This window comes from Dendrobates tinctorius, unplaced genomic scaffold (genome assembly GCF_039654945.1).
Source record: "Dendrobates tinctorius isolate UK_male_01 unplaced genomic scaffold, ASM3965494v1 ptg000174l, whole genome shotgun sequence".
Lineage (NCBI taxonomy): Eukaryota > Metazoa > Chordata > Amphibia > Anura > Dendrobatidae > Dendrobates > Dendrobates tinctorius.
The window spans coordinates 1166417-1185147 of record NW_027361841.1 but is presented as its reverse complement, the minus strand read 5'-3'; the positions used below and the strand labels follow the sequence as shown (position 1 = coordinate 1185147).

General features: G+C 45.3%; 1 protein-coding gene across 2 annotated transcripts in view; it reads right to left on the bottom strand.

The window, feature by feature from the left end:
• The window catches only part of OPTN (optineurin), a 105866-nt gene that overhangs the window by 2368 nt on the left and 84767 nt on the right, over positions 1–18731 (bottom strand). For both annotated transcript variants that reach the window (XM_073551267.1, XM_073551266.1), the window contains exons 10-13: positions 18277–18349; positions 10619–10777; positions 9098–9231; positions 496–578 (exon numbers count right to left, since the gene is read on the bottom strand). In XM_073551267.1, the coding sequence (XP_073407368.1) occupies positions 496–578; positions 9098–9231; positions 10619–10777; positions 18277–18349 (449 nt within the window). The remainder of the gene's footprint in view (positions 1–495; positions 579–9097; positions 9232–10618; positions 10778–18276; positions 18350–18731) is intronic.

The following is an 18731-nucleotide window of genomic DNA, read 5'->3' as shown; positions in this document are numbered from 1 at the left end:
CCAAGAGAGCATGTTTTGCCTACAGAAAAAAAAAAAAGCAGCAAAAAGACAACGTGTGAACATAGTCTAATCCTACGTTCCAATGATGAGCTTTTCGGTGACTTTTTGGTGTTACAGACTTTCAAAAAATTGCAAGTAATCTATTTTACTTAATGAGTGCAGAAATGCTGCAAAAAAATCTGCAACATCAAAAACACACCAAATAGCTCAATGTGGGACCATAGCTTGGTGGTAAGAGTCATTTATGGTATATACTTTCACAAATTTCACAAAAAGTAATTTAATTTTTAGTGCGACTCCTGGATTGGTTCATTAGGAAAATGTGGCTCTTGGAACAAAAACGTTGTGCACCCCTAATGTAAAAAGACTATACAGTTGTAACACAACACATTTCAGTTACAGTTTTAGCTAAGCTCTTGCCAGATAATAAAATATATATTTGATTATATCATGTAACTGAAAGTAATGGCTAAAATGACTAACAGTAAAATTTACCTCTGGATGCAAGAGTGGGACTTTCACTACCATCTGTGGATCTCAAGGAGCCATGCCGCCTCTGAAGCTGTTCTATGGACTGCCTAAAGAAAGAGGCATTCATTACTTACAACTTATTTCGATCTTCTTTTCTGAAAGTAAAGGTCATCTTAGATTCAACTTCTGTCCCAATTTCTAACCATATATGTTCTAAAGGTTGGTACAAATGTTTTCCATTTTCAAACCTTAAATTGTAAAATTCTGGCTTCCTGTATTAGCAACCCCATTCATGAAATAGAGCTGAACGATGTTTGACCAACAGGTGGCATCTATCTTTCCTTTTGAGACCCCATACACACAGGAAAGCTCGGCTCAGCATTCCAGAGTTCTCAATGAGATCAGCTGGCAGACTCCTCTGGTAGCCTCTTACTTCCGGGAGAACAAAAAGGATCGGCTATCAGAAATCAAGTAATAAACAAAAAATATCACGGCACTTGTATTTGAATTTTTATTGTAATCCAATGTGTTAAATTAATGTTTCAGTCAACGAGACCTTCAGCATAATGGCACTGAAAAAGCCATCAGGAAAAAAAACCCTTTTCTAATTTTTCCATGATATTGTATGGGCATTAGACATCTATGATTATTAGGATCCTGGTCATTAATTCGATCATGAGACAGTTAATTCGATCATGAGACAGTATAGTTGAGAATTCCATTTTCTGTGCAATCACAAAATACACTCTATATAATGTGGTCATTTTTTTGTAACTTGTCATTTGCAGATAATTGTTTTAGATACAGTTAGGTCCATATATATTTGGACAGAGAACATTTTTCTAATTTTGGTTCTAGACATTACCACAATGAATTTTAAACAAAACCATTCAGATGCAGTTGAAGTTCAGACTTTCAGCTTTCATTTGAGGGTATCCATATTAAAATTGGATGAAGGGTTTAGGAGTTTCAGCTCCTTAACATGTGCCACCCTGTTTTTAAAGGGACCAAAAGTAATTGGACAGATTAAATAATTGTAAATAAAATGTTCATTTCTAGTACTTGGTTGAAAACCCTTTGTTGGCAATGACTACCTGAAGTCTTGAACTCATAGACATCACCAGACGCTGTGTTTCCTCCTTTTTGATGCTCTGCCAGGCCTTCACTGCGGTGGTTTTCAGTTGCTGTTTGTTTGTGAGCCTGTCTGAAGTTTAGTCTTTAACAAGTGAAATGCATGCTCAATTGGGTTGAGATCAGGTGACTGACTTGGCCATTCAAGAATATTCCACTTCTTTGCTTTAGTAAACTCCTGGGTTGCATTGGCTTTACGTTTTGGGTCATTGTTCATCTGTAGTATGAAACGACGACCAATCAGTTTGGCTGCATTTGGCTGGATCTGAGCACACAGTATGGCTCTGAATACCTCAGAATTCATTTGGCTGCTTCTGTCATGTGTCACATCATCAATAAACACTAGTGACCCAGTGCCACTGGCAGCCATGCATGCCCAAGCCATCACACTGCCTCTGCCGTGTTTTACAGATGATGTGGTATGCTTTGGATCATGAGCTGTACCACGCCTTCGCCATACTTTTCTCTTTCCATCATTCAGGTAGAGGTTGATCTTGGTTTCATCTGTCCAAAGAATGTTCTTCCAGAACTGTGCTGGCTTTTTTAAATGTTTTTTTAGCAAAGTCCAGTCTAGCCTTTTGATTCTTGATGCTTATGAGTGGCTTGCACCGTGCAGTGAACCCTCTGTATTTACTTTCATGCAGTCTTCTCTTTATGGTAGATTTGGATTTTGATACGCCTACCTCCTGGAGAGTTGTTCACTTGGTTGGCTGTTGTGAAGGGGTTTCTCTTCACCATGGAGATTATTCTGCGATCATCCACCACTGTTGTCTTCCGTGGGCACCCAGGTCTTTTTGCATTGATGAGTTCAGCAGTGCTTTCTTTCTTTCTCAGGATGTACCAAACTGTAGATTTTGCCACTCCTAATGTAGCAATTTCTCGGATGGGTTTTTTCTGTTTTTGCAGCTTAAGGATGGCTTGTTTCACCTGCATGGAGAGCTCCTTTGACCGCATGTTTCCATCACAGCAAAACCTTCCAAATGCAAGCACCACACCTCAAATCAACTCCAGGCCTTTTATCTGCTTAATTGAGAATGACATAACAAAGGGATTGCACACACCTGTCCATGAAATAGAGATTTTTGTGTACTCACCGTAAAATCCTTTTCTCCGAGCCATTCATTGGGGGACACAGAGACAGTGGGGTGTTATGCTGCTTGCCACTAGGAGGACACTAAGTAAACCAGAAAAAAGTTAACTCCTCCCTTGCAGTATACACCCTCTCGCTGGATGAGATCTCCAGTTCAGTGAAAAAGCAGTAGGAGCTTAAACAGTCAACAATAACCATAACTATGTCAAAACCTAAGAATGCTACAAATGAGCCAGTAGGCTAAACAGGGCGAGTGCTGTGTCCTCCAATGAATGGCTAAGAGAAAAGGATTTTATGGCGAGTACACAAAAATCCCTATTTCTCCTACGCCTCATTGGGGGACACAGACAGTGGGACGTCCTAAAGCAGTCCCTGGGTGGGGAGCATACATCTGCTAATACCACTGAGTCAACACTGAGGTACTGCCGATTGCAGGCTGCGTCTGCCGAGAGGCCTGAGAATGAATTAGGTAATGTGTTGTAAAAGTATGCAGACTGGACCAAGTCGCAGCCTTGCAGACCTGTTCTGCCGAGGCCTAGTGCCGAATGGCCCAAGAGGCGCCCACTGACCGGGTAGAGTGCGCCTTGATCCCCGCTGGGACAGGCGCGTTCCTGACATGGTAGGATTTCTGAATCGCTGAGCAAATCCACCTGGCTAGCGTTGCCTTTGAGGCGGCTAGACACTTCCTATGCCCTTCTGGAAGAATGAACAGTGCATCTGACCTGCGGAAGGGAGCTGTCCGCGAGATGTACCGTCTCAGCGCCCTAACCACATCCATGGTGTGGAGGGCCTTCTCAATGCCATGGACTGGCGCTGGACAAAAGGAAGGCAAAACAATTTCCTCGTTGAGATGGAACGAGGAGACGACATTGGGCAGGAAGGACGGGGACGTCCTGAAAACTACCTTGTACTGATGAAAATTCAGGAACAGAGAGCGGCAGGACAGGGCTGCCAATTCCAAAACTCGTCTGATTGACGTAATTGCCACAAGACCACCTTCCAAGAGAGGACGGTCAATGACACATCCTGCAGCGGTTCGAAAGGGACCTCCTGTAAGGCCCCAAGAACCAGGTTAAGGTTCCATGATTCCAATGGCCTTCTATAAGGAGGTGCCACATGGGAACCTCCTTAAATGAATGTCTTGACTTGAGGTTTGGTGGCAATTTTGCGTTGGAAAAGCACTGACAAGACAGAAATTTGGCCCTTGAGCGCGGTAAGCGCGAGGCCTGAGTTTAATCCGGATTGAAGGAACTCCAATATGGCTGGAATGGAGAACACCAGAGGGGATAGACCATGATCCTTGTACCATGAAAAGAAAATTTTCCAGGCGCGGTGATAGATAGGCCTGGACACAGGCTTCCTAGCACTAATCATGGTGGGAATCACGTCGTGAGAGAACCCAGCCTGTACTAAAATCCAGGATTCAACGGCCATGCCGTCAAAGACAGGGCCCCGGAGTTCTGGTGGTAAATCGGGCCCTAAGAAAGCAGATCCGTGCAATCTGTTAGTCGCCAGGGGACGTCGGCAACTAGTTGTATTAGTACTGCATACCAAGCTCGGCGCGGCCAATCTGGCGCGACTAGGATCACTGGTACACCCTCTGCTCTGATCTTCTTGATGACCCTCGGAAACAAGGGAAGAGGGGGAAAGATGTACGGGGAGCCGGAACTGGTGCCATGGCAGAACTAGGGCGTCCGCTCCGATGGCGCATGGATCACGCGATCGGTCAATGAACCTAGGAACCTTGTTTAGTCTTGAGGCCATGAGGTCCACATCCGGAGTCCCCCAACGATGACAAATCTGCTGAAAGACTTCCGGATGAAGAGACCACTCCCAAAGCAATGCCTTGGCGACTGAGGAAATCTGCCGCCCAATTTTCTACGCCCGGGATGTGGATTGCTGAGATGGATGAATGGTTGGTCTCAGCCCAATGGAGGATGTGACTCACTTTGTGCATGGCCCTCCTGCTCCGGGTACCTCCCTGTCGGTTGATATACGCTACAGCCGTGGCGTTGTCGGATTGGATCCTGATGGGGTGACCTGCGAGAAGATGGTGGAAACTCCGTAGAGCAAATCTGATCGCTCGTATCTCCAAAATGTTGATGGGGAGACGTGACTCTCGGGGCGACCAACGACCCTATGCTGTGTGGTGACGAAAGACCGCACCCCAGCTGAGAAGACTTGCGTCGGTGGTTACAACCAACCATCTTACTGGGAGAAAAAAAGACCTCCCTTGATTCAGTGAGGACCTCAGTCTCCACCACCTGAGGCTTTGCCTGACCCGCAGGGACAGAAGGATCAGACTGTCCAGGCAGAACGGGTTCTTGTCCCAAGCTAACAGCAATGCATGTTGTAAGGGACGGAGATGGAACTGCGCAAATGGAACTGCTTCTATCGCAGCTACCATTTTTCCGAGAACTCTCATGCTGAAACGAATGGAGTGAAGCTAGAAGGGAAAGAGTCCGCACTGCCTGTTGTAAGGCTTGCGTCTTTTCTGGAAGGAGAATGACCAACCCGCGGGAAGTGTCCAAGATCATTCCTAAAAAGGAAATCTGTTGAGCCGGTTTCGGGGAAAACGTTGCAAAGTTTAATCTTCCACCCCAGGCACGAAAGTGTATTTACTGTTATCTCCACGGATTCCTCGCAGGCTGGAAGGGACTGACCCTTGATGAGCAGGTCGTCCAGATACGGTAACACCACTACTCCCCGAGAGTGGAGAATGGCCATGACAGCCGCCATGACCTTGGTAAAGACCCTGGGGGCAGTGGCGAGTCCGTAGGGCAAGGCAACGAACTGGAAGTGTTCCTCGTGTATTGTAAAACGCAGGAACTGCTGGTGAGATGGGCAAATTGGAATGTGAAGGTAAGCGTCCTTGATGTCGATGGATGCTAGGAACTCTCCTTTTTCCATGGAAGCAACAACTGATCGGAGAGATTCCATTTGGAATCGCCAAACTGTGACAAACTAATTTAACAGTTTGAGATCCAGAATGGGTCGCATTGTCCCGTCCTTCTTTGGAACCACAAAAAGGTTTGAATAAAATCCTCTGAACCTTTCGTGATGAGGGACCGGAATGATAACTCCGTCCCTTAGCAGAGCCTGAACAGCCCGAAGAAAGGCTATTGTCTTTCCCTTAGGGGGAGAGGAAAGGAAAAAGGGAGTTGGAGGGGGAGAGGAAAACTCTATCATGTATCCGGAGGACACCAGCTCTCTGACCCACTTGTCGTGGACGACCGCAAGCCAGGTGTGGCTGAAGGAAAGTAGGCGACCGCCTACTCTGTCGGCGACCGCCAGATACTGCAACAAGTCATTGGGTAGATCTACGAGATCTGGCTCCCCTGGATCCAGAAGCCCTAGGCCTGGGTTTCCAGGAACGGTTAGGTCTGTATGAGACCTGGGAGCCTCTGTCTCCGCGCGGAGACGGACCTGATCCGGTAGAGGAGGACCAACCGGAGTTATTGCGAAAAGATCGAAAGCGCGTCGGCCTTTTGTTGAGGAAGGAATTTACTTATTCCTCCGGTAGCATTAGAAATAAGCTGATCCAGTTTCTCTCCAAAAAGATGACCCGTTTGAAAGGGGAGAGAAATCAACGATCGTTTAGATGTGGCATCCGCCCGCCAGTCGCGGAGCCAAAGGGCCCTTCTAATGGAGATCGCATTAGCGGCAGTTTGGGCAGCACAATTGGCGGCATCAAAAGAGGCATCCACTACAAAGTCTGCTGCGTGAATTATATGCCTGGCGACCGTGGTTGCCTCCGGAGGAAGACTGGTGCCCTGGAAGGAAGTAATCAGGACTTCTGCCCAAGCGGCCATTGCCGCGAAAGTTGGAAAAAGCGCTGCTCCTGAAGCTTCAAAAACTGAACGGGTAAGGTAGTCAATCTGACGATCGGAGGGGTTTCGGATTGAGGAACCCTCAGAAACGGATAAAAGCGTTTTTGAAGCAAGATACGATACAGGCGGGTCCACCGGGGGGGGGGGGGGGGTGTGTGTGTGTGTGTGGGGGACTGTAACCAATCCTTCTTTAGGTCTGGATCAAAAGGGTATTTAGCCTGAGTAGACTTTTGCCCTGTGAACCGCTTATGCGGATGATCTCTATGTTTCTGGACAATTTCCTTAAAGTCCGGATGGCTGGTAAATAACCTGCGCACAACGCTTTGTTTTATTAAGTGAGATGGGATGTGCTGGAGCAGGAACATTATCCTCATCCAACTTCAGGATCCTGTTGACTGATTCTATAAGAGAATCAAGCGACTCTTGATCAGTTGGGGGATTCTGAGGGGCTGACGTGTCAGATTCGAATTCAGAGTCGTGCTCACTGAGAACTCCAGGAGAGGGAGAGCGAGAGACAGGAGTCGCAGATGCAGAGGCACCAATGGGACTAGGGGACGCGTCATGGGTCCGCTTTCTAGAGACCTGACCATCCCTTGACAGAGTACGGCCCCTGCTGGTGGACTGTTCCTGGCCGACGCCAGAGCCTTCCTCGGGGGGTAAGGACGCTCTCTGGGTTAAAGAGTCTTCCCGTAGGGAGAATATAGCCTGGGTCAGAGACTCCACTGACCGTGACAGGGATGCAGCCCACTCAGGGGTATTAAATGCAGGAGGCCCGTCAGCAGCGGCGACGAGGGGCGATTGAGTGCAGGCCGGGGCGCAGGCCGAGGCGCAGTCCGTGCATAACGGATTAGTCTGTGCACTGGGTAGGGCAGACTTGCAAATGGTACACACGGTAAAAAACGCAGTGTGCTTTTTAGCCGCCCGTTTAGCCTCCTTAGATTGAGACATAGTGCTCCTGAAAGGATTAACGACAGAGTCTGCTGCAGCTGCTGGGAACGTGCCGGGAAGGGGTTAAGCTTTAATCTGAGGCAGATGCAGCTTACCCGGTTCTATGCCGTGTCCCCCGGGAGGAATAGTGGTGGCCCTGCGGTGTCACCCGGTATCGGGCAGGATGCTAGCCTCACAGCTTCCAGAGCAGGGTGAGGTAAAAGAATATGGCCCCCGAGATTATAATTGCTCGTCTCGTTAGGGATGAGAGGCGGCAGGGCGGCGATAATAGCGCGGGCGGCGCTATTAAAATTGCGGCCTAGCAGGCCGGAAAGCCGGGGACTAAATTTTTTCAGGCTACCCACGGTAGCGCCGCGGGTGGGGGGGCCGGTGCACCGCCACTGACGCTACATCAGCGCTTTTCCCGGGGCCAGGACCTGACCCCATACCTCAACTCAAGTGCTCGGTGCTGTCCGGCCATTCATGCAGGCTCTCATCTCCTGGGCTGATGTAGCAGAGCTGGAGGAGTTCTTAAAGGGGCCATGCTCAATCGATCCTCCCTATGATAAGGGGATGGAGAGCTATGGGGGTGATTCAGGGCCTACGTAAGCGCTGTCCAGGTCCATGGAATTCCGACTCCGGTAGGATCATCGCCAAAATCTTCTCCATTGCGCCTGCCCTCATATCCGTATGCTAGAGGAATCAGCCCAAACGTCGCAGGAAAGCGTACGGGGAGGTATACTCCGCGTGCTTGCCTGTTGTTGGTTCGGGGGAGAGCGGGCCGTAGAAAGGAACAGTCGCCCCCTTCACTCCGTTAATTAAAAAATAAAAATTTACAGAAAAATAAAAAACAGTGAACCAGACCCAAGTGCCTCCTACAGACACTAAGCATGAACTAGAGATATCTCATCCAGTGAGAGGGTATATACTGCAGGGGAGGAGTTAACTTTTTTTTCTAGTTTACTTAGTGTCCTCCTAGTGGCAAGCAGCATAACACCCACTGTCTGTGTCCCCATATGAGGCGTAGGAGAAATAGCCTTGGAGTCCAATTACTTTTGGTCCCTTTAAAAACAGGGTGGCACATGTTAAGGAGCTGAAACTCCTAAACCCTTAATCCAATTTTAATGTGGATTCCCTCAAATGAAAGCTGAAAGTCTGAACTTCAACTGCATCTTAATTGTTTGGATTAAAATTAATTGTGGTAATGTCTAGAACCAAAATTATAAAAATGTCGTCTCTGTCCAAATATATATGGACCTAACTGTATACAATTTATCCGCAAAGGATGCAAGTTATCAAAATGTATAAGCCTACTTATAAAATTACCTCTTTAACTGGGTCCCTGCTTTAGCTAAGGCTACATTCACACTGTGTGGTGGCAAGGTGACGTTTTTCCATTATGATTTTCCCAAATTACATAAAATATGTTTCTGCCTCAAAATTCAAACAAGTGAAAGAAAAAAAATGGAATGGAAAACCATGAAACCAAGATGTAGTTGCGTACTGACATAAAGGGGATCATTAGGGTCTGTTGAGGAGTGTGTGAAATATAAAATTTGACGGTCTCAAATGCACATAAGAGCATAGCCTAAAAAAGCACAAGTTAAGAACAAATAAAAATGGACTTTTTCTATACACAAACACATACCTTCCTCGTTCCTCCTTCAGCTTTTCATTCTCTTGAATTATAAATGCCATGCGAGCTGCTAGCTGCTCCTTCTCTTGATGAATATTTTGTCTGGCCTCTCTCTCAGCATGAAAATCACTACAGTAGATGTCAATCTGAACATGATGATAAACAATAGAAAATACACAACGGGTCAATAATCAAAACGGGAAATTACGCTAAAGCTGTAATTGGAGGGGCAGATTTCTGCCCAGAATCAAGCGCCTATTTGCCATATACTGTACAAGTCAATTGGGCCATAGATTGAGCACCAATCACACGGACCCATATAAACTGTATGGGGACTTAACGATTGTTTTGGGATTGTTCTGTCCCCTGGAGTATGCTCCCTGTTTACATAAAGCGATGTGCTGCCGACAACAATGACATCACCATAAAAGCTTCAAATGGGTGACCGCTGGCTGTCATGATTATGAATTTATGAACAAGTTGTTCCAATTATCGACCCATGTAAAAACCCAGAAGTGATAGTTTTAAAACTTGGACCCCAAAAAGTATTCAAAACTACTGTCAGGAAGCATATTAACCCCTTGCTGACATGACGTACAGTTACTCTAAATCATGCATTGGCTCCCTAACTGATGCAGGATCAAGCACTGAGACAACATCTTTGATGGCATACGAAGGCAGATATTCAACCTCTAGCAGTCGTATGTGGAGCGGAGCTTTGCCTGCAGCCATTACTTTGTTAAAAGGGGTTGTACACTACTAGGTCAACCCCTTCTCACTGAATGTTTTCCCCCCATTAGGATAAAAACACCTATACTCACCTCCTGTGCCGACGCCGTTCCATCGGTGTCAGCACTCGGCGTTCCCGTGACTCGCATGAGTTTGTTAGGTTATGTGAGCTCTGCACCCAATCAGCGTTGGCATCACTGTCTCCACCTTTGGACATAAATGGGTATTCCAAACTCCAGAATCCTATCCCAATAAGTAGTAGGTGTAACAATAATATTAGCAAATACCTCCAATTAGTTTTCTGATTCACTGTTACATTTCTATGTCTCTTTCCTCATGTGCAGGCATTGCAGGACCTTGGGTATCCATGGTTACGACCACTAGCAACTAGCTATCTGTCACTATATCAGTGGTCGTAACCATGAATACCTAAGGTCCTGCAATGTCTGCACAAGAGGAAAGACCGAGTGAATAAAAAAATTACACTACATTTTTAATTGGAGTTATTTGCGATTATTACTACAACTGATACACCTACTACACATTGGGATAGGATATTGGAGATGGGATTATCCCTCTTAGCCAGAGCTGCGTACAAATAAGCTATGCTAGCTCAGCTAACCACATGGAGAACACCAGCCAGACATTTCTGGGAAATATTGTAATTTGTAGCTGTTAAATTCAAACAAACACAGGATCTGGGCAAAACATTTTTCAAGATTTGTGTCCATGTCGCAACTATACAGACATGCTTTAGTAAATCTTTGAATGCACTATGTTTAGAAATATACTAATATTTTTCACCTGAGCATGAAGAACATCAATTGTCTCTGAATCGGCCTGGTGTTTGGCAGCCACCTCCTTAATTTCGTCGATCTCGAACTGCTTCTTAGCCAATGCTTTTTCGCAGGAATCAAGTTTTTTCTGCAGCTCAAGAAACTGCAGTTTTGGTACTTTTTCAGACTGCAGATGGAAAAACAAAAAAATAATGATGCTGAAAAGGTAATATGAAGAAAGGATGAGTGAAAAAAAATATATATATATATATATATTGCATACATTTCCAAGAAGATGAGGATATTTGGTTCTTACCGTAAAGTTTCTTTCTCGGAGCCTTCATTGGGGGACACAGGAAACCATGGTATGTGATTCTGTCACTAGGAAGCTGACACTATGCAATAAAAAAGAAAAGTTTGCTTCTCATCAGTAGCATACACCCACCAACCGGATCAAAGACGATCAGTATAAAAGCGGTAGGAGAAGCAACCAAAAGATACAGAGACATCTAGAAAGGTCAGGTGCTGTGTCCCCCAATGAATGCTCTGAGAAAGATTTTACGATACGAACCCAAAATCTTTTCTCTATCGCTTCATTGGGGGACACAGGAAACCATGGGAAGTCCAAAGGGAGGGAAGAAAAAAAAATCTCAGATTTGAGACCGGCCACTGTAACATGCAAAACATTTCTGCACAGGCCAGAAAACCCCAAGGAGATGGAAGAAAGTTAGTATTCTGTAGAACCTGGAAAAGGTGAAAACAGATAACAGGGACAGCATAGAGCTGGGAATAGATGCCTGAACATGACAGGTGCAGGAGGCCCTAGGCCCAGATGAATCGAGAATAGAAAGATAGAGATGGAGCTCTGTTCATTCCAAATATGCATCCAGAACTCTAGAGTGGATCCAAACTAGAAGACTATTCTGATGATTCACCAGATGGGACTCTGAGATGCGCACTGACCCGGAGACACGCATTAACCAATAAACAATATATCAGGAGATAGGATGAGAAAGAAGAGAAGCAAAGCCAGAGAAGATTATTTCCCACAATGAAGAGAGAGAATCGAACGAATGACCACAGGGGTCAGAAAGGGAAAGTACTGGAATGGAGAGATTGTTTTGTTACCAAAACAATCTCGAGAAAACGAGAAAAGATGACAAACAAATGATATGAAGGCAACAAAACGCTATAGGGTGTTAAGCACCAATGTGATCCCCAAGACACATGGGAGACCACTGGAGATTTACTAAGCAGGCGCATCCCACAGGAAAAAAAACTTGAACCGATGAAACAAGAATACTGGTTCCCCTGAAGGGAAGATAGAAAACATGCCCCTAGGGCAGGGTCAAACCAGATTCAAGTACAGACAATACAGGGGAGAAGGGGAGAATAAGAGGGTTAACCCTACTTAGATCATAATGCTGACGTGATTGGAGAACCGCAATTTGGATGCTGCGTTTCACGAACAATAAAAACCTGAAACAATCAAATCATAATAGCGAAGAAGATATAGAAGTTTCCAAGAGGAGACTGTAAGAAGGTAGACTACCTCCGCGGAAAAGAGGGCAGAAGAAAGGGGGAGGATTTGAGTCCAGTTGAAAAAGGTGTGGGAGGAACAATAGCCGAGTTGCAGAATGTGGAAGTTTACTAACTGCCAATGGCTTGGATTTCTTCGGAATGAAGTAGGGTTGGAACTGATATTAGCGACTATGGACAAGGGCAGTCTCATGAAACAAGCCGGAGAACAGGCGACCCTTCACCTGTCGAAGACCTTTCTCAGGTTGGAAAGTCTGGAAAACATAGCTTACTACTGGGGATGCATCGGCATTGTTCAGTCTATGACCAGATACCTCTGGCGAGGTTGACCATCCTGGAAAAAAAGAGAATCCTGGGATCTGATGTGGAAGGAAAAACAAATACATACCACTCTGAGTTCCAGATGAGAAAGTCATAATTAGTCTACAGGCAATCCTGAACTGTTCGAAACTGGACTAAAGTTGCTAACGAAGACAAAAGATGATGCCTATCTTTACGAAGTTTGTCGGTCTGGGAGGATGTTTTGTGAAGAATGAAGTTAGAACACCGCCACTAGCCCAAGAGTAAGCGTATACTCAGACGAGAGAGACATGGAAAGGAAAGTCAGAGAACCCATCTGTAGGGAGGGTAAGCCCACGCGTCTGAATTGGGACAGCATGTTTTGATAGAGACTGGATTGAGGCAAGGGGCGATAGTGACCTGCTGAAAGTCTAACCGAATCTAAAGAAAGGACTAAGCCGATGGTAATGCTGAGGGCTTGCAGAGAATCTTGAAGTCCCTGTAATGTAGAAAAGGATGGATGCACAGAGAACAATTTAAGTGCACTGGGCAGAGGAAGGCTGTAGGTTTTTATAGATTTCGCCATCTTTGAGGGTGTTAAAGGGAACATCAGTACATTAGCTGGAGATCCAGAATGGAAGGATAGGAACTGTCCTACACAGAACCAGGAGATATTTACATGAGAAAAAAACCCTGAGTGGCTGGAGTAAAGCCATGCAAAACATGGGAAGGAAGCCTACCAACTCCCTGGAGAGTTAGCCATGGAGAGGTCTAAACCTAGAATCTAAGTACTGAAGAGCAACAGTGTGACACAGAGCTGGAAAGGGCATACTTGGTGAAAAAAACGGCACTGACCAGGACAATAGCCAATAAGCAAACCAATCCAGCCTATAAAAAAAAACAAGTACTGATCCCCTGAAGCTTCGTGGGTAACCTTTGTCCAACATGGACTTTGTAGAAAGGAAGGGGACAAGGATCCTGGAATGTGGGACCGCTTACTTTGGCATGAGCCGCAGCAGGACAGATAATCATAGAGATTGAGAAAAGTAGGTTGCTGTAAGAAGAAAAAATAAATAAAAAGCAATCTGTTCAGCGACTTCCAACCATCTGAGGCAGGAGGAACCCTGGGAAGATGCCTGGTGTAGGCAACTGATAGGGTGCACGGGCTGGCTCACCGACACCACCAGCTGGGCACAAATGCTTAACCTGTGAACCATAGGTCAGACATAGCCAGAGATCCCACAAATTGGAATGGCCTGTCCGGGAGAGACAGTGCTGTACCTGGGAGTTAAAATGTAATAACAAGGAGAGGAAACCAAAACTATGACTCTAAATGCCAAGAAGGAAACAAATCTTGTTAGGAGGAAGGCACATGTTTTCGTGGTGCTCAAGCATTGAATCCAGGACTGAAGCGGCTCTCGTACTATGGCTGTGGCTTGCAAAGGGCAAGGCGTTATGCGATCTAATTCTTGTCGGAGAGGGGAAAACTTCTTTACGTGACATCTGGAATTGATTCCCAGTTCTGAAGAGGCTCTCTTACTCTTGGCTGTAGCTTGCAAAGGACAAAGTATTATCCGATCTCTGAAAGACAGAAGGGTTAAGTACGGGCAGACAGCCAAGGAGCTGAGGTGATGAAAACACTCAAGGCCTTTTAGATCACACTGCGATCAGTCAAGAGGATCATGGTAGATGTAGGATCTGACTCACTAAGTAGCGAGAGAGCACAAAGAAACACTGCTGCTATTATTCAAGTGAAACATATATGGTGCGTCTAACTCGCTGGATAGTGAGTAGTGCCCATGGACAGCACAATGCATGTGGATAGCACTATAGACAGTGTGATTCATGGTAGATTGAAATCCTGATCTGCTAGATAGCTGATAATAGGTTTGATAACCAGATGGTGAGAAAGGCACCTGGGATATAACCTGTATTCAGGTTAAAGTGTGTGGCAGGAATTACGTCTGACTTACCGGATAATGAACCGGGCCTTTACGTCGGCTACATGGTAGATGGTGCGTCTGACTCATCACTGGATGGTGGGCAGAACAACATGGCATGCTGGTGCATTCAACCAAGAAGTACATGGTGGATGGTGTGTCTGACTCACTGGATATTGAACGAGAACATGGACCGCTCCTCTAATCTACTATGATGTATATGGTAGGGGGTGCGTTAGACTCGCTTGATAGTGGACAGAACACTAGTACCGCTGCTGCAGTCGACTACAAGGCACGTGAAAAATCACTGGATGTAGACAGAGGCAAATGTGGACTGCTGTTGCAATCGACCGTAAGGTAGGTGGGGTGTCTGACTCGCTGGATAGAGGGCAGTCCACTAGCACCGCGGCTGCCATAGCCCTCAACTTACGACTGACTCACCGTTGATGAAAACTCAGGAGAAGAGGGCATAGGAAAGAGCACTCCAGTGCTGTGGTCAATGTCTGGATACCTGACAGCATTAGCCAGAATAGCAGTCTCTGACATCAGGCTATGTTGTGAAAGCCCCCATAGCGTGTCCTGTCCCATCATATTACTGTATTTATTTCTTTTAATAATTTCTTGGTGGGTGGTGGGGAAAGGCTTATAATGTGGATTAGGGAGAAATATATCTTGAGAAAAAGAAGTCTACCTATGGGACAACAAGGATTTGGAAAGTCGGCAGGAGACCGCTTGTGGGTACAGTGCCTTTAGTCAGCCAGAAACAGGCCCATATAATATAATAATGCAGCTCACCTTTCTTCATATAATGGTTGTTGGAGGCATCTGAAAAGAAAAATGGTGACGAAAGGCGTGACTGATTAGCTGTGATGGCAGGGACAAGTCCCGGCCACTGAAGAAGGTCTCAAGCTAAGCCGGAGAAAGGGGGGGGGGGGGGGAGGTTGGTGTATACTACTGAGGAGGAGCTAACTTTTTTATTGCCTAGTGTCAGCAGCAAACACCATGGTTTCTGATGTCCCCTAATGAAGCAATAGAGAAAGGTCATTTTCATAAACTTAAAACAATCAATGGACTTCTTTCATCACAGACAGCAACTTTCCGAAACGGGAACACCGGCACCCCTAGCAGACTGCTGATTTTCTATTAGACCATCCGTGCAGTTCTTGGACTCAACTAGAATAGGAGCAGCTTTCACAGAGCTGCTTCTTTGCTCACCTCTATGAATCAAAACAAAGAATTGCCCTCTATTGTGTTCATAAGCCCTGTTAAGGCATACGTACAGACATTGACTTCAGTGGACAACCCCTTTAAAGCTGACCTGTCATAAGTACATGTTTTTTTTCCCCTTTAAACACATCCGCCCGCTGAGCAACTATACAAAAGTGCAGTTTTATGCTATGTGCCCACGTTAGCGTTTTTAAACGCTCAGAAAACTGGACTCCTTCCCAGAAACCGCGCGTTTTTTTGCACGATTTTTGCACAAAAAACACGCGTTTTTTTCCGCGCTGTTTCTGGGAAAATTGGAAATAGCTAAAAACGCGGACCTATGCGGAAAATAATGAGCATGCTGCATTTAGTCGCTAAGCGTTTTCTGAGCGGTAAAAAATGCATGCATTGGCACAAAAAGCCAAAAATGCATTATATTTAATGGGAAGCTTATTTTAAGCGTTTCTGAAGCATCCGATCCGGCACAAATGCTTCAAAAACGCTTAAAAAAACGCAACGTGGGCACACAGCCTTACAAGAGCTTCTAAGATAGAATACAGTTGTCAGTATGTAATACACATATCCAATAGTTTTTAGTTTGAACTCTTGGCACGCTGGTTTCAATCTAAGAACTGATTGTACATTATTTTTTGATCCATATGAAGATGTGGTCGGCACGACCTTCATTTGGATATAAGCCAAATTATGGGTACTCCCAGCAGCAGGCTTGTGATAGTCGGCAAGCGGTGCTTAGTATACAAGCATAGTAGATTAATGGAATCATTCAACGCTTGTCTGTATTTCCTCCTACCTATCTGTGCACATATGTGGAATATAAAGACTTCTGGTACTCATAAAAACTCATTCACGTAACCTTCATGGGGATACACAGGAACCATGGGTTTTATATGCTGCCACCTGGAGGCTGACACTAAGAATACATCTTATAAAAACGCAGACTTCTCCCCTCTCCCCAGCACACTACACCTGGGCGGCTTCACTAGGGGACATCGGAACCACGCGATGTCCCTGGGGTGGAAAAACTTATACCAGTACAGCAGAAGGAATAATATAAAAAAAAAAAAAAAACCTCAGGTTACTACACAAGCAACTGCTGCTTGTAGTACCTGAAGCCTGCAAAAGGGCAAGAGCTCCAAAACGATATGAACAGACGACTATGTAATGGCCCTATGGCATAGAAGAACAGAAGTTTAGAAGCTTCTACCCAATGTGGAGAGAGAGAGCAGAGTTCTGGCAGGTGCACTCTAGCTTAGCCCAACCTTCCACAATGACAAAACCAGAGAACAATGGTGGCCCTATAGGTGGTCTGAAATCTGACAGAGAAAACCGGAATGAACCACAAAGCAACTGACCATCCAAACGGAGTTGCGAGAGACAGGTAGACCTGCACAGCTCTGACTATCAGATTGTGTAACAATCTTAAGGAGATGACATACAAAGTACGTAAAAGGAAGGAGAGCAATCTCCTCATTAAAGGTGAAAGTCGGAGAAGACGCTATGGAGAAAGGCGAGAGCTGAAGGCCAGGCAACTCTGTCCCAGAGAAGGAGAGACAGGCGAGAGTCCCCTTTCGAGCCTCGTCTGAAGGAAGAGATCTCTAGAAAAAAAAAAAAAAAAAAAAAATCACAAAAGTATCTTGTGCTGGAAAATTAAAAGAAAGATCGGCACGAAAGGAGATGACAGAAGTGCGTACAAGACAAGATTGAAGTTGCCCAGATCCAGGGGAGCTACTATGGTGGCTGCGAGTTCACCCTACCTGAGTGAGCTAGTCTAACTAATGGCCTAAAAGTCAAGTTTGGCTGGACCAGGGTAGCCAGGGCAGGAACCTGCCCCTTGGACGTCAACCCTGGCTCAAGACAGGCATGCAAAAATGAGAAGGATCTGACCATAGGAGAGCTGCAGATAGCCTCTTGTTTTTAGTTGAGAACCTTCCTAAATATAACAGCAGAAATGAGTCTAAGGCGTTTGTTCCCTCCGAATGACACGTTGCTAAACTGAATAGCTGGCTGTCGGATGCCCAGGTGTAGTCTGGTAGGAAGGAGTTAGCTTTTTTCCTAAGGTCGGGGGGAGTGACACTTGCAAGTGCAATGCGAGAAACTCGCACGAGTCTCTCACATCAATACCCGCCGGCACTCGGGACCGGAGTGTGTGGCTGCATGTATTATATGCAGCTGAACGCTCCGGTCCCAAGTGCCGGAGGCAGTGCCGGATACTGATGCGCGAGTTTCATTGCACTCGCAAGTGTGACCCTGGCCTAAGATGTATTCTCATTGTCAGTATATGAACCCATTTTACATGTGTCTGCCAATAAAGCGAGATCCGCGAGTGCCATATTTTCCTTCTTTTTGTGTGATAGGTTACATTCTTCTCACACATTCCCATTTTTCCTTTAAGTACTCTGGTTTTCTTTCACACCCCAAAAATATGCTTTAGGTTGACTGACTTTACAAATGTAAAATATTCCTAAGATGAGCATTTGTTTTGAAATAGGGAATTAGATAATGAACTCCATTTGAATATAATGAGAAACAATGGTGGTCCTTTGTAATTAATAGGCATTTTTACTTAAATTTATTACCTAGTCAACTTTTCTTTAACACAATACAACTGTACCCTGCAATTCTGCCATGTGGATCACACATACCATTTTATATTAAAAAAAAAAAAAAAAAAAAAACACAAAAGAAAAACCCACACACTAACCTCAGCATGTCTTAATAACTCACAGTCTCGCATCTGCTTTTTCAGTGCTTCCTCCAATGAAGATATCAGTTTCCTAAAAGAATGATGAGATAATATGAGGAGGATCAAAGAGATGATTACACATACAGTGGCTTGCAAAAATATTCATCCCCTTGTCATTATTTGTTTTGCTTCCTCACTGCCTGGAATTTCACTGTTTGAGTGTTTGCATCAGTAAAACTGTGAACATTTTGTTTTCTTTTGTGAAGCAGACAAAGGGACAAGATAGATGAAAACGTCAGTGTGCTTAACTATTCACCCCCCTAAAATTAGTACTTTGTAGAGTCTCCTTTTGCTGCATTAACAGCTGCATATCACTTTGGATAAGTCTCTGAGTTTTCCACATTTGGCCACTGTAATTTTTGACCATCCCTCAAGGCAAAACTGCTCCAGCTCCTTCAAGTTAGATGGTTTCC